Source organism: Kryptolebias marmoratus, linkage group LG8 (assembly GCF_001649575.2).
Source record: "Kryptolebias marmoratus isolate JLee-2015 linkage group LG8, ASM164957v2, whole genome shotgun sequence".
NCBI lineage: Eukaryota > Metazoa > Chordata > Actinopteri > Cyprinodontiformes > Rivulidae > Kryptolebias > Kryptolebias marmoratus.
In genome coordinates this window covers 13,429,029-13,445,338 of record NC_051437.1, presented here as the reverse complement: position 1 = coordinate 13,445,338, position 16,310 = coordinate 13,429,029, and the positions used below count along the sequence as shown (strand labels likewise).

General features: G+C 40.2%; 1 protein-coding gene across 12 annotated transcripts in view; it reads left to right on the top strand.

The window, feature by feature from the left end:
* The window catches only part of LOC108232031 (membrane-associated guanylate kinase, WW and PDZ domain-containing protein 1-like), a 91,590-nt gene that overhangs the window by 15,053 nt on the left and 60,227 nt on the right, over window positions 1–16,310 (top strand). For 11 of the 12 annotated variants that reach the window (XM_017409518.3, XM_017409517.3, XM_037976963.1 and 8 more), the window contains exon 2: window positions 8,123–8,239. In XM_017409518.3, the coding sequence (XP_017265007.1) occupies window positions 8,123–8,239 (117 nt within the window). Of the gene's footprint in view, window positions 1–8,122; window positions 8,240–15,555; window positions 15,760–16,310 lie in introns of those variants that run through there. The other variant, XM_037976964.1, reaches the window with a different exon arrangement.

Sequence of the window (16,310 nt, the reverse complement as noted above, 5' to 3'; positions counted from 1 at the left end):
TCTGCAGATAACCTAAGCTCTCCACTTTTTATTGCAGTTTACATATATTACTCCACATTCTGTATTTGGGATGTCCTGATCTGATCTAAACATTATAATGGGGGACTGATTTAAAGATTTATTTGAACTGATCAACAAGGTAGTCCTATTAACAATGTTTTATATCATTTATATAAAGGCTTTCCTTAAGGGGTTGTGGCAGGAGCTCATGAATGTCTCTGCTGTGGGGGAATATTTTCAAATAGATAACAAAAGCGACCTAACATTCTCTGTAAATTATTTACATACCTGAGTAGGACTTGCCTATGATCAGTCAGTGTTTTATATTCAGTTGACATAAGTTAGTCATTGCTTTGTAGAAGATGAGTCCACCCAGACTCATAATGGAGACAGATTTAAAGAACATTTTAAACTGATTGTGGTTTAAGCAAACTTTGTACAAGTTTAGTTTGGACTCAAATTGTTGGACATATCTGATATTACCAGCACTGCAAAGATGTTCTCAGATTTTAAAAAAATATTGTATGTGTGTGTACCTAACAACAGTCTAAAGCCACCTTTTTTTTGTTGATTTTTATTTGAATATGGAGAAAAGATACAATAACTTATTGAAACAAATGTAAACCTAAATAGAATTACAGAATCTGAAGATAAAAGCAAAAATGTTACAGTTGCAATTAGCTTGAAAGGTATTTGGGATGACTGTTTTCGTGTCCTGTATCTTTACAGGCAATTGTTTTGGTAAATTTTTAAAAAATGTCTTCAAGCATGGTTTTCTAGGCTTCTGAAAGGGCATTTCAAAACTTTTTTCTTTGGATTTTCTTGTCTTTTTTCAGTGTTATTTCAAAACCATTTGTGCTCATATCCAGATGTATTTGAACTGTAGTATTGACTTTTTTGTTGCACAGAAAAAAAAAAAAACATTGCTTATTGGGTGTTTTCTAGATAACATTACATATGACAACTTTTCTGTGATTCTGACTATTTTGCCAAGAGCCCTAAAGCCAAAGGCTAAAATAAAGGCCTAAACCATGAAAAAGCCTCTTGTTGAGAAAAACCTTTTCAGTTATTATTTTCAAAACTTATAAAACACCCAAACTTTTCTGCTGAATGTGAACATGTCATTGGGATGTCTGCCTTGCTTCTCTCACTCAGAGAGGGATTAGAGTAAAAACAGCATGAAAGGAGCTCCGGGTGTGGCTGCATATAGAGGTAATTATAGCAGCAGACAGCAGAGATCTGGTCCCGAGCTTTATGGTGGACCACTCTGTGATTATTGTTTTTTTTTTTTCTCTCTCCGCCCTTGCCACTCTGATTGCAGGGCTCACGAGCTATAGGATGGCGGCTGCTAGTGGCGAACACGAGCGGAGGATGCTAAACACGCTGCTTTTATATCTGCAGTTAGTAGTATCTGCGAGTAGGTGTATGTGTAACAGAGCCACAGAGATTTCATTTAGAACCGACATAAGAGCAAAACAAGAGAGTACCACGATGAATATCATCATTGTGCAGTATCTTCTGTATCAGTTGTCATAAAACCTCTGTTAGAGTAATGGTTGTGGAGACTCGAGCTGCTTTATCACACCAAGAGAGCTAAGTGAAGCGTTTCACAGAGAGCAGTGGCATTTGATTAGTTTCATTTCTTGTCTCCCTCCTGATTTTCACCTCTCCCAGACTGCCCCTCCTTGTATTACTGGATAATGTAGAGTAAAATGCTCTCATCTGAAACTGTAGAGTTCAGCACTGACTGACGGGATGTCCTGAGATCCACAGGAAGCTGCTGAAACAATGGAATTCACTGTTTAAGAACCAGCATTTCCAGTTCTGACTCTGTACCTATTATTTGAAATCAGCCCAAGGAAATACAATAGTATTTGTCTCCTGGAGGAAATACCAGCTCTTTGTCCTCAGTTTGAACACTTTCATACATCTTGATTTGTGCTTCAAAGGTTATTTAGGGCCTCTTTTCCAGTAAAATGATGAGTGTGATAGAAAGTCACTCAGTAAAAGGAACAAAGCATTCCTTGAAAGAATGCACATTACCTGGTGCCATTTTTGTGCTCAGATCAACTGGCTATGGTGACTGTCTTGAATTGGGTTGACTCCAAAAGGTAATCAGTTGTAGATGCCATCTCATGACTACTTTCTGAGACTGAAATGGCCATCCTGCCATTTCAGTGAAATGGAAATTGTCCTAATCGTAATTCCTGATTCTGTTTGATATTTAACTCATGATATCACCCAACACTGACTTCATTGGGAAAGAGAAAAGTGTGACACATAAGAGCAGTGCTAATGTGGAGGGGATTTTACTGCTGACACATAATGTGACACACACACACATTTGCCACTCTATGGCTGGAATTACACAGTTTTCTTTATCAGTGTTTGTGTTTGTTTTGAATCATTCTCCATGAAAACTTTGGTGGGAAAATGTGTTTCATGTTTCCACTCTTACCAGTCTTTTATGATGTAACACATATTTGTCCTGCAGTAATTACTACTCATTTACCTTTGAGGCATTCTCCCAGAGAGCAGGTGTAATTTAGGGATTTTTCCTGCTGTGGTCAGAATAAACCTGCACCTGCTTCATGTGTGGTCTGTATTCTTGATGTCAAACAGTTGTGTTGACATTACTGTTAACCTCTTACATTAGACTTGTCATAGCTTGGTTTGAGTTTGTGTTCAAAAGTCCCCTGGTTTTTATGAAGTATTTGGCTCCTGAACTAACACAGATTCATTTTAGCAGTACTGCCGTATGAAAATACAACAAACACAGAGTTAAGTAATAAAGTATTGTAATTTGTTTCTTTTTTGTTTGTTGAGTTCACAGATAATGCTAGTAGTAACACAGTTTGGCATAAATCATTCTTTTACTGATGATTCTCACAGAGCTACTTTTCTCTGATGTCTTGAAGACATGATTCAGAAACTGTTCATCTGCTGTACACAGATTTTAAGCCCTCCACTCTTTTTGTGTGTTTTTTACTTGTTTAGTTTCCTCGTTGTTTCTGGTAACACTTTAACAAAATTTTTGACCTATAACTTAATAAATTAGCTCTTTTGCCAAGTTCTCTGTTTTGTGTAGCCATAATACTGGTTCACCCCATTGAGTTATGTGTTAAAATCTAATGATTTATAGGATGGTGGGGGATTTTACCAAGAAAAGAAACATTTATTTGAAAATTGTCAGGCGCAAAACGAGTTTTTAATTAAAAAAACTGTTTAAAAAAACTATGACAAATCTTCAGGCAATGCTCAAAATCTCTTAAAGAAGCTTGTGGCTTTTAAAACAGAATTATGTTGGATGTACATAAATTAACAAGTCCTACAACATTTTAAGGACAAGCCAAAGTATATAAAAAAAATAACTTCAGTAAAACAAGAGTAACAGGCTTCTGCCACTAATATTGCAACCTTTTTTAAACAGTGGCTGATTCTGATTCTTCCATCGAAGTCCAAGTAAAACCACAAAACATTAGGATTTTTAGTTTTTTTAATAGTCTTGCAGATTTAAAACCAACCACTTGGGGGCAGCACATTATATTTACCACACAGCTAAACTCAGTTGCCGGTTGGCTCTGGGTTGCCATAGCGACACTTCTACGTGAAGCAGACTTCTCAGTCATGAAGCACGGAGACACAGAGGGCAGTGTTGAGCTGGGGGACAGCAGCTGAATCCCAATCAGCAGATGAAAACAGCCACACACACACTTAAAGCAAACACACACCAATGTGGACGTTTCCTGAAATGAAAGCCAGTTCTGTTTAAGCTGTTGGCTCGTTTTACATTCAAAACAACAACCCACCCCCTCCACACACACACGCATATATACATGCACACACACACCACAGCTGCCAATTGGTTGACCAGCAGCACTCTGCTTTGAATGGTTATCACCGGCAGGTTTATTTCTGCGGTCATGATTGACAAGCACTATAACAACGATGACTTGTAGTGAGGACCAGCTGTTGTTCTACTACAGACTGCAGCTGCTTGGCACAGTCTTCTGCTGATGTTTGAGGCAGTAACTCCCATATGTTTGTGCTCCCTTGCTATCTGGCCAGCATTTATTTTGAATCCTCTCCAAATGTCACTTTTTTTACACCGTGCTAAGAGCTGTTACGAAACCCCATCCAATTAAAATCCCATCACTAAGATATAGACGTGCGCTTTGTGTGAGTACATTAATGTGTGGATATCTTCGGAGGTTTGATTGCACCCCGCACCGCCCTCCAACCTCACTCCTAAAATGAAACAGGGATGCATAACTAGATTTAAGGTTATGTAATGCTGACTGGAGGCATAGAGGATGTGTATAATCCACTCCTATTTGGGTTAAATCCATCTCCCTCTCTGCATGTCTGTTTGTAAGAAGACAGGGACCTCACATCCTCACACGTCTCTCCTCTGCATCATCGGGCTTGAAAAGCACCAATTCCACCAATTCAATACATCTTAGTGCCAAGAGAATCATCTCACAATGTACTCATGTCTCTGGTTGTCTCCGATTTTCCCTGACAGGGAGGGGTTTAGTGTTATGAGATTGAAGAATATCCCCTCCAAGCTCTGAAAGGAGCCATCTTATTGTTTGAGAACAGATTCATCATACTGATTTTTGATGCAAAATTCACAGCTTTTTTCCCAACGTGTAGAGAAATGATTACATTAATTTCATATTTGATATACAAATTTATAATAAATGAGCCTGTGTTTAAGAACTGAACACCAAGACCCAAGACATTCAGGTTTGCAGCTCAAGTGTTCACTTTCATTTTACTTTAATCAGTTTTATTGCTGTTGGGTTTGAGCTGGACAACAATAATCAGTATACCAAGTGGCATTTTTATGTTCTCTTTGATACCATCAACCATATTTTAGACAGGAAGAGCCTGTTATACTTCTGCTGTTCAGAAGTATTTTTTGTCTCATTGGCAACACCTACTGATCAGGAAAAGAACTGCAGCAGCACTGGTATAAACAGCAACAAACACTGAATGTGTGTTTCACCCTGATTGTATGTATCATCTTATATTAAAGGGGACCTATTATGCAAAAATCACTTTTTGCATGTTTTTGTACTTCCATTTGGGTATCTATTGCTTTTAGAAATAGTCCAAGTGCAAAAAACCTGCCTCATTTTTTTGTTTTCTAAATGTGACTCAAGTTTCACAAAAGTGTTCCGTGACTTTAAAACATGACCTGTTTGTTAAAGGCCATTTTTTCTTTAGATATTACATACTTAGTCTCAATAACTGACACAAAAACATTATTTTACTTTGCAGTATTGTATTGAATCAAATGTGTACTTACAATATATTTGCTCCACCTGTTCACAATTGAAGCATTGTCGTGGAGTGAGTTGAAGATTTGCCTTTTTTATTACTTAAAGCAGTAGTTTAGACGTTTTGAAATGGACATATGTAGACAGGTTATGGACAATTAACATTTTACCTTGTGTAAATAACATTTTGAATGACTTCAAGTTTGAAAAATAAAGTTTAATTTTGACTAGACTGACATGCTAATGGGTAGTTGGAGAAGGGCCAGGTCCGCAATGGATTGCTGCTGTCGCAAAACAACTCCAAGCTCAAAGATTTCAGAGAGGTTCATACAAATGCTATTTTATAAACCTTCATAGAATTCTATGGTTATTTACAAACACAAACAGTAGCAAGCTATAGCTTTTTTTGTGGAGCCGGAGACACTTCCAGCAGGAAAATCGTAACCTTTTTTTTCCAGAATAACTGTAATTGGAAATTGATGACATCGCAAAGATTGATTTAAAAAGCATTTGCCTGGTTTTCTATGAAACCTTTGCGACTGGAATCAAAGCACCAGTCCACTTTGGTCCTGACAGCACTCAACCTGGTCATTACTCGCCAGTGTGATCAGAATTAAACTCCAAATTGAGGTTGTTCAAGAGCTATCTGCAACAGGTGAGATGTTAAGAGTTTATAACCTTTCAATAGAACCCCACTTCAAAAGGTTTGATTTGTGCTTTTAAGTTTCAGTAATATCAAAAAGCACTTTATTTTTGTTCCAGTGTCACACATTCCTCATTTTACCTCTATAAATCCTAATGCTGTAGTTAGCTGAGAAAATAATGTAGCCCAATTTTAAAGTTCTTGTATCGCCCTTTCATTTTCTTTAACATTTGTTTTGTGAAACTGCATTTACGATTAGGAATACAGAACGCAATCAGTCTACACAAGTACACTCAGACACACAGGCATGACCCAGTGGGGTGAGTGTAATCTTGGCTCCACACAGCTTTAATCCACATCAGTTTTGAATATTTGATGGCTTCCTCATTGATAGAGCACAACACCTGGGCAGCCCACCACTCCTGCTAGCTGTGCGTCCCTGCGGGAGGGGCTCGTTCCTGACAAGAGTCTTTATCTCAGGGAAAGCACCTGAGCCAGCAAAACTGACAAGACCACGAGCACAAACACTTACATACGCAGAACATATTTTATTTTTAACTAGATGTGGTCTGCATAAAACATGATGGAGCAGCAGAGGATGCACCAGTAGAAACAAAAAAAGGTTTGGTTGTGTTAAATATAAATGTGTGTGTTTGTGTGTGTGAGAGAGCGATAGTGCTGCTGTATCTGGTTTTCCTTTTACAATCTGACTTCTGCTTGCCTAGCAGGGACCGTAATCATGGTCGTCAGCACTGGCTGGTTGCTAGGTAACAATTACCTGACTGTGCTTTGCTTGCACTGAATTACACAGTGGGTTGTGTGCCTGCATGTGTGTGTGTACGGATGTGTGTGCGAGTGTGTAGAGGAACAGGAAAAATGCAGCAATGTAAAATACCAAGCAGTCTCTCCACGTCTGGGCAGAAAATATTAGCAACCAGAAGCAGATTCAGAAGCAAACAAATCCCTGAGGCTGAACAGCAGCTTCAGTGTTGTTCTTGTTTACACTGTTACTGTACAAATTTGGCCCTTTTAGATTTGTTATATCAATCCCTTTATTTTGATAAAAATATTGGTTTCATGTTTGATTCAGGTCTATTGTTGTTGTATTGTTGCATGTTTATAGATTTGATACTTAAAATTACTTATGTTGCTTCCGGTCATCATAGAGTCACATCTCACACATGGCAAACAATGTTCTACTTTAAGATGAGTTTTTTTTTCTTTCTCTCTGTTATATTTTTCTTTTTTTCTAGTCTTCCAGTAGCACTTCCTTTCAGGCTCTATAGCACTTCCTGCTTCCTTCCTGGTTCATCTTGAACAACTTGGCACAATTCCTATTCATATCACAAAGTGACCACACATTTAGAATAGTTCTTACTTTCATGCAGAGACTCTGAGACATAATTCTTTGCCTGTTTCAAAGTACTCTTTCAATTTGTACCATCAGCAGACCCTGCCATCCTGAAGCACAGAGACCAAAAGGACTCCTCTGCTGTGATCTGAGGCCGACAAGAGGCCATGGCCCCTCCCCCCCACAAAAAAACTGCATGCCAGCTCTGGCAGACAGAGATGATATATTTGGAGATCATTAAAAGGTCCTAAATGAGACCCTGGCGTGAGAGCGAGCTCTGACCATCTGGCCCCATTGTGAGCGCTGGAGCTCTGTTCAAATTCAGCCAGCAGCATCGGCACATCTGATTGGATGGAAGCTGAGTGCGCTTGAGAGTTGCAGCCAATCAGAAACACTTTCAGTCAATTACTGAAACCTGTTTGAGACTCGTTTCTCCCGTTAAATGAACCATCTTGTCACACACTGTGTCCGCTTCTCCACTCTGCTCAAACTGTGGATATGACTTTGTTTTCACATTAAATTTGTTCCTCTAACATCTGATGAGCAGTAATACTTTTTCAGTCTCTGTTTCCTACATGTGGGTGGTTTTTAATGCAAGAAAAACAGAAAAAATATTTGTAGGAGAAAGCAATATGATTTTGTGTTTTAAACAAACTTGCACCAAAGGCTTTCAAGATTTTGTTGCATTTTTCATTTCATATATTTTGGTATTTATATAGATGCCCTTGCTCTGTCGGCATTTGTACAGTCAACATGCTGCTGTTAATGTTTTTCATGACAAAAAAATGCCATTTTTATGACACGGTTGTGTTTACATGAGCCGTTTTATTCTGCATTTTCCAGGTCACAAGCTCAACAAGGACCTAAAGCACTTCCTGAGCTTGAGGTTTCAGAAGTCATCACCTGACCACGAGTTGCAGAAGACTATCCGAGCCAATCTATATCGTCATGCCGTGCCTTGTGAGTAAAAATATGGGGTTTTACAGTAAAATCTCCATGCATGTTGTAACCCTTGAGCCAAACACTCAGCATCTTCTCAGACAACACATTCGAGCCTGTTTACGTCACATTTGGATCTTTGGCTGTGCGACAAAGTCCAGCACCGTTCTGTAGTTTCATACCTGTAACATGTTTGTGTTGCAGAATTTTTTTAACCCCTCTCTGCTAAGCTACATAATCTGTCAAACTCTTTGTTTTTTTACTGCAGTTAAATACTTGTGCTACATGCTAACTGTGCATTTTCTTCTAAAGTTGGAAATCCAACAGTTATTATTGCTTTGTTGAAATGTTGTGAAGGCTGCAAACTCTCAGTTGTGTTCGTCACTGTACCAATGCAGAATCAGGCACATCTGCTTCGAGATGTATCTTAGAAGTGAAAAATTTCTGCATGTTTGTTGGTAAGGCTTTAAGTGATTCAGAAAGGCAGCACATAATGAGCTTTTAACAATGTGGGTTAAAGTGTGTTCCCACCACTGAGAAGTTGTCTTAGGCATGCTCTAACCAGCTAAATAAACCAATCCACATTTGTATCAAACACCACCCCCTCCTGCTTTTGTGGAATAGGATTTGCTTGTGGGTTTGCCTGTGTTTGCATTGGACTGCATCTTAAGAAAACGTAGCTTGTAGACAAATACACTTTCTCCTCTTGTTTTCCTCTCTTGTTCGAGGCTTTTCCACTCTCAATCTCTGTGCCTCTTTTGCGCTCAGCCATGTGACCGTTAAATCCGCCTTTCTGAGCATCCCCCGGATGCCCTGCCTGGGATTATGATGTTCTGATATATTGAAAATAGATTCCTGCCCGATTATGCGATAAACATCCCAGTCAAAGGTTGCAGCATGATGGAAAGGCGTTTGCATGCAGGCAACAAACTGTGATGCTAACAATAAAATTAAACTTAAAAACCAAAGTTTTAAACATTTTTCAGTTAGATAGATAAATAGATTTCCATCCATCCATTTTTATTACCTTCTTCTCCTTTTTGGGTCGCGGGGGACACCCTGGACAGGTCGCAAGTCCATCACAGGGACACATAGAGACAAACAAGACAAACCACCATTCACACTCTCACTCACACCTAGGGACAATTCAGGGGTTTATTAACCTAGCATGCATGTTTTTGGTCTGTGGGAGGAAACCAGAGTACCTGGGGTAAACCCACGTGTGCACAGGGAGAACATGCAATCTCCACCCAGAAAGGCCCCAGATCAGGAAGCAATCCTACAACCTTCTTACTGGGAGACAACAGCTCTGACCAATAGATGTCCATCTATTGGTTGAGCTGTTGTCTCCCAGCAAATTAAGAAGGGGCTAAAAATGAAATTCCTTAAGTTTCAAGTATTAAAGCTAACTTTTTAGGCATTTGTACTATTCAGACTAAGTTCACTTTAATTTTAATGTCTAACTAAAGTATTTGAGACAGATACTAAACTATTTACCATAAACTTTTATTTTAAAGCTCATCTACAGAAACAGCTAATGTAACAAAGATATTTTGTATTAAAGATTGCAACAATCAAAAGATACGAAAGAAGTCAACTTGTTTTTTTTTCCTTGTGCCAAATAGCTTTTTGGTGACTCTTTTAATGATCAGTTTTCTAGAAACATGAAATTTACCACACTTTAAATGACCATTCAATATCTTGATTTTCTTTTCATATGACTAATTTAGAGGGGTTTTAAATCTTTTAATAGTGCTTAGTTAAGCAGCCACAGAGAGAACTTTGTTCTTATGGAAAACCTCCAAACTATAATGCCAAAGTTAGACAATATTCTCTACTGTTTAAAATTCCCATGAAAAAAAAGTTAATGTTTTACTCCATCTGTCAATATGTTCTGGCTTTCAGGCTCAGACAATCAGCCAAGCCAACAGATTTCTACCAGGAATGCAAATGCTTGTTTCACAAAAGAATAGTTTCATTTATATGGTTTCATTATCACATGCTATGTCAGCTACATACCATGACTTTTCTTCTTCTCCTCCTTTTTATGTGTTTTATTACAGATGAATGTTGTGTAAAAAAAAAAGTGTGGAAATCTGTTAATCTACTAAAGCTGGAAAATGAGCAAATAGCAAGTGTATGCTATAATTTTGTGTGGGCTGCAAACTCCAGACTGCATTCTGTCACTACATAAATTAGAGTTGTTTATGTCTGCATCACGGTGCATCTCAGAATCAAGACATTTCCACACATATACTGATTACTTTTTTTACAAAAGCCCCTCATTACCAATTACTCAGTTTGGACTTTCAATCTTTTTCCATTTAAGAATAATATTTACTCAAATCATCCACAGTAATGAAGGTGTTTCTCAAGTCCACCGTGGTAAAGAAAGAGCTAAGCTGAAAGGGGAAGCTTTCAGTTTACTGGTCTGTCCAAATTTCAGTCTCTTTTGTAACTATACAAAACAGGCAAAGAGTAATTTAGTTTTAAAGTCGAACGGCTTTATTCAAAAGTTATTCAGGCTCATAAAAAAGTATGACAACCGAACACAAACAACATTGTTAATTGGATCCATTCTTCTTTTAGGTTAACTTGAGTTTAAGGTATTTTTAGGTAAATTATCTCTTTCCTTCATTCCTTTCCTCCCTATCTTCCTTTCTTCATGACCTAATTGCTGCCACCTCCTTTTTATTGTTTCTCCCCCCCCCCCCCCACACACACACATACACACAAATATTATCTTAGCATGACAAGGCAGGATCACAAAAGTAGTGAAATAAAAGCCACACTTCTCTCAGCCCAGTTTTTTTTGTCTCTTTGAGTCTCCTCCCCCTCTCCTGAATACATGTGTTGTTCTCTCTTCCCATGCTTGACTCGAACAGGTGCCTTTCCGTCCACCATTCACTGAGGTGGGTTTTTTTTTTTCTTGTGTGTGCGTGCAGTCAGTGAACCCACCCTCCGCTCCTTCCTTGCCCTGTTGCTACAGATGGCCATTGTCATCATGTGCAGCAAATGTCACAATTGATGGAGAAGTCTGTTCCTCTCCTGGGATTCATTTCCCTCTCACGTCTACAGCTGCTGCTTGCGGATGAGGGTTATCTCGGCGTTATCCCAGGGTTTTGAGCCACAGAGCGAACCAATCCTCCCTCCCCCCACCTGATCCCTCTCTCCCTCCCTCCCTCCCTCTGTTGCTCTCCTCTCTTCTTCACTTCAAATCCTCCAGTGAGTGTCAGCGTCCCTGTGGCTCGGCTGTGGCGGCTGCCTTCCTCCGTCTCTTTCTGTCACACTCTTGCTGCTCCCGCTGTCTCCCTGCCTCTGCTGTTCTCACCCTTTCATCACCACCACCCCTCTCTCTCTCTCTCTCTCTCTCTCTCTCTCTCTCTCTCTTATTCTTCCTCCCTCCCCTCCTCTCTGTCTTTCACTCCCTCTCTTCCTTGTTTTCCACTCCATTGCTGATCTCGGGGAAATCATTGTTGAAGACAAATTTCTGTTTGCCGCTCACACAAAGTAAGGGATTAGGGGTTGATTTTTGGCTCTGGGCTCTCTCTGCATCCAGGCAAGTGGCAGCTCCTTATATCATTTTTGTTCTCTTCCTTCTTCTTGTTTTTTTTTCTTCTTCTCAATGCGCTCACCGTCATCCACTATCCAAAGTGTATGGTGTACAGTGTGTGTCAGTGTGTGTGTGTGTGTGTGTGTGTGTGTGTGTAGTTGATGCTGTGTATATAGGCTAAGGGAATCAGGGAAGGTGGGGGTAGGGGTGGGAATTATGTGAGAGGAAAAAGGGGGGCAGGCACACTAGGAGCAGGCACGTCCAACCCAGAGGGACAGATGGCCAGTAGCCCTGGTCCTTTTTCCTCTTTGCCTTTCTGATTCAGCCTGCAGGCTTTGTATAAGCTCCACTAATACAGAGACGCAAGCAAGACATGGCTGCTCTCCTTAGCTAGAAGAGAGAGTTGGGTAAAGATTGGACAGGAGGGGCTAGCTGCAGGTTTTTAAGAGGAGGCTGAGATGGAAGAGAAGAGGGGAAGACATGAGGAACTGGGAGAGAGGGTTTGTGGGGGGGGGGGGTCACCAGACTTGAATGCAGGGAGGTCAGATCCAGATGCTGCTCAAACAAAAGGGCTTCTCTGAAGAAGGGGGGGAATGGCAGGGGGAAGCGTGGCACTCGCCATTGTGTGTGTCGCTGCATTGCAGGGTGCTGCCGGGGAGCCTCATGCTAATGATGGCCATTCATTCTTGTAACGGATGAGTGGGCCCCAGCTTTCTGCTTGGCTGTTTTTTCACATATGCACAGTTCATATTCTGTTCATGTGATAAGATATCTGCTGTGTTCACGCATAGTTCCCTCTGAAAACAGGGATGAAAAATGGAAAACAGAAGCATCTTGGCTTATCAAGACGGATGAAAAAGATAGGATTTCACAGAGCACTGATGTATGAAGACAGGTGCAGAAGACTCACTCTCTCTGTGTATCTGTGTGTGTTTACAAGAACCGTGTGTATGTGAGGCTCATGTTTTACGCATAGCTTGGTGCTTTCTGCGTGTATTTTTAAAATTTTACAGAATCCAGTCACAAACAGGCACCATTTAGAATTAATTACAAGCCACATTTAGACCAAAACAACTTACAATCCTCCTTTTCGTTTCATCATCTGCAAGACTGGCTAATGAACTGGATAGCCGCCATGGAGGCGGTGGTCTCTGATGTTGTTTTTATTGTTGTCAATCTTCTCCAGGCTCATTTCAAAGACATTTAACATCAAGCTATCCACAACCTTTTCTTCTGTTTGTTTGTGCCTCTGGAGTTTAGGACATTCTGGACATTAGGACATTTAGGACATTCATACCGTTGCCTCCGTTTTTTTAAATCAACTTAATTAATACTAATGATGACCAACTGTGAAAACGAATACAAAATATAGGCCAGAATAATCCATCCATTGCCTTTCCTGCTTAAAGTTGCATTGAAATCCTTATTCACATTACTGTGTGGAGCTCTTGTTAGACAATCGTCCTTTGATCTTGTTAATACTCAGGTAAGGATGTGAGGATGGTTGACAGGCTCACCCCAGTTACTCAGGTCAAATTAAAGCGATCCGGCTGCAGCCACTCCACGCTCAGACCACACTGATACCTAAGCCAAGGAGAAAGTCCAGTCTGATCCTGAAACACTGAGAGAAAGATCAGGATAGTTGAATTAGGCAGTACTGTTAATTTCCCACACAATCTTATTTATATACTGTGATGACAATAACTGTCTCTGTGACGTTGAGGAAATAAAGTATTTTAATTTATTTAATGAACACTGATTCTCTGGTATGATCAGATTCTGTGTGTGAGTGTCTTGTGATGGTTGGATGTGGATCTGTCTTACAGTAACTAACCTCATTGCCCCCAAGCATCAAGTGTGATGGTGCCTCATTTGATATGCTTTAACGTCCTTCGCTGAATTAGCAGAACAGTGGCAGAATTCTTCATTCTCCTGGGATTTTTTTAAAATTGAAATCAATAGGCACTTTCACAAAACAGTTCCTTGAAATGGCTGCAAAGACCAGTCCAACTTTATGCTGCTTCTGGTCGTTCATAAACCACCGATGGAGCCGGCCACATCCCGCACAAATGTGAGATTTCAAGAACTGAAGCGAGCATCGCGGAACCAAAAAAGGCATGGAACAGAACTCAGCTGCGTTGAGATGGAGTGCAAAGCATTAAATGTGTGACAGACATCATCTTTGTATCATTTTTTTAAACATTATGAATTAAGGCAGTTTCCCAGTTAGGTTTGTGGTTAACGAATTGTTTAAACTAAATGCAAAGATGCTCTGTGTCCTCATTGATCTTTCCTTGGTAAAACACCTGTTTGTTGTTGTTTATTCTTGGTCACACAGGCCATATATCGTCACTTTATCACATTATTGAGCTGCAAAGCCGTCATACCTTTTTACGTGTCAGGTGTTTTGGCTCTGCTACTACCTCACTTTGTGGCACAAAGACGCATCGGGGTGAGTTGGCTTCAACTCTCCTCATCTCCTCGATCTATTCAGAAATCACACTAAGGTGGCCAGAAAGAGTCGAAGTCCCACCTTGAAGTGTTTTATGAACGAGCCTATTGTTACTCCTGTTGATGAAGAGTGTTTTCTGTTGAGACTTCCTGTGAAAGTGCATCTGGTGAAGTTAGCTCAATCTAGCTAGTGGCAAATTTTTGTGTGAGTATCACTTTTATAACTGTTCAAAAATCTGAAGCAGAGCCCAAGTTGAAGAGTTGGAACCAATGAAAAGAATTAGATAGTATTCTTGGTAAAGGTTAAGATACTTTTGCTTCTTCTTAAACTATGGTAAAATTATTCATTTCTGTACAGATTAAACAAACAAAGGACATTAAATGAATGTTAAAAGGTGTAGTATCATCCTCTCTAATACACTCAGAAAAGTTTTCAGCTCAAAATCCTTAAGTGAAATGAGATTAATATGCTTTATTGTTAATAGTGTTGTTGATTTGGAGTTTGCATTCAAACATTTTGTCCCACTACATTAAGGACATTGTAATACACTTTTTGAACAAATCTGTTTTATTAGGATCCGTTTCAAATAGTGCAGATAGTACCTAGGCTAAATAAAGTAAAACGTCAGTCATTATTTATTACTATTATTGTTTATTTACAATAATGAACAGGTAGTGTTCAGAGGTGCTTTATGATTGCCTGAGCCTCCATGTTAAACCAGGTACTCTCCTGTGTTTTGATGTACAATCTTTCCTTTGACCATCCCCTAGTTCCTTAATCTCCCAAAGTCCTTCTCGAATCCCTGCTCTCTAGTCTGGCCTTGACAAAAGATATGAAACCAACCAACAGAAAGGCAATAAGACACCAGCCACCAACTTTGACTCTTTCATGATAATTTAATAATCATTTGCCATCCTATCCCTACCATCTGCCACATCTTCTGCTTCCATTGTGTGTACCTCCCTTTTTCTTGCCCTTCTTTAACCCAGAATTCACCCCAAGAGGTTTTCTCAGCTAAGAGACCTGCATGAAGCTGGTTGTTTATCACAAGAGACTATGTGTTAGGTAATGTCAAGAGTCTATATTTATGACTAAGATTGTAGGGGAAGGGATGAGGAGAAAGACAGAGGAAGAGAGAGGGAAGTGGGAAGGAAGGAGGAAGGCAGTGGGCGGGAGTACGCAGGGGGCTGTGAGGCTGCAGCCATTGGCCTCAGACAGGAACTGGAGTGTGAATAGCTCACATTGGCTCAGCCTCTAAACTGGGCTGGACCTCTAATTTGCTCCGCTTGTGGAGCTTTGAAGAAGAAGAAGAAAAAAAAAAAAGCAGCAGCTGCCTGCTAGCCGCCTGCCTGAATGAGCTTGCAAAGCTGGGGGCTAGCACTCGCTCACAGACAGCTGCATGATCTATGGATGGTTTGGATGCAGGAGGGAGAACAGAATTCAGCCTGCTCAGATTTACCTCTGTGAATTTCTGCGTGGAATACCGTGCAGGGGTGGAAGAACAGATGCAGTAGCTGCACCAGTGGCGGCGTAGAGGTAAATCTGTGACATTTACTTCTTCTGCTGGCAGTGAATCCCTGGCTTCCGGGATTAGATTGGATGAGATGTGGGTGGGGAGAATAGATGGATGCACAGAAGGCAGGTGGAGAGACTGTTGTAATGCAGATTGTGAATGGTATTGATGAGCTGGGGTGTATTGTTCTCTTTGATGATGGTGGTGAGAGGATGTTTGGTTTTTGGCTGCATTTAAACACTGATTTGTTGACACGCTCGCCTGCTGTTAGAGGACATTTCCCCCCCAGTCATTAGCTCCTGCAGCAGCATCTTTTCCTTCATTTTTTTCCCCTCTCCATCTTCCCTTTATTTTTACCTCCTTGAGTCACCCTTCTTTGCGCACTAGCCTCTTTGCGCTCCCCTTAGCAAAAGCTCTTTTCCTCTTTTTAAGTCTTGGATTTTTACTTCCTACAAACAGACATTTTCTTTCTTTAAAGCTAACAAAAAGCCTGGCCACCTTTTGTGTCATTTTTTGAGATTCTCAGCAAATGACGCTTGAGATTGCATGTTCTTGTTCACCATTCATTTTCAGT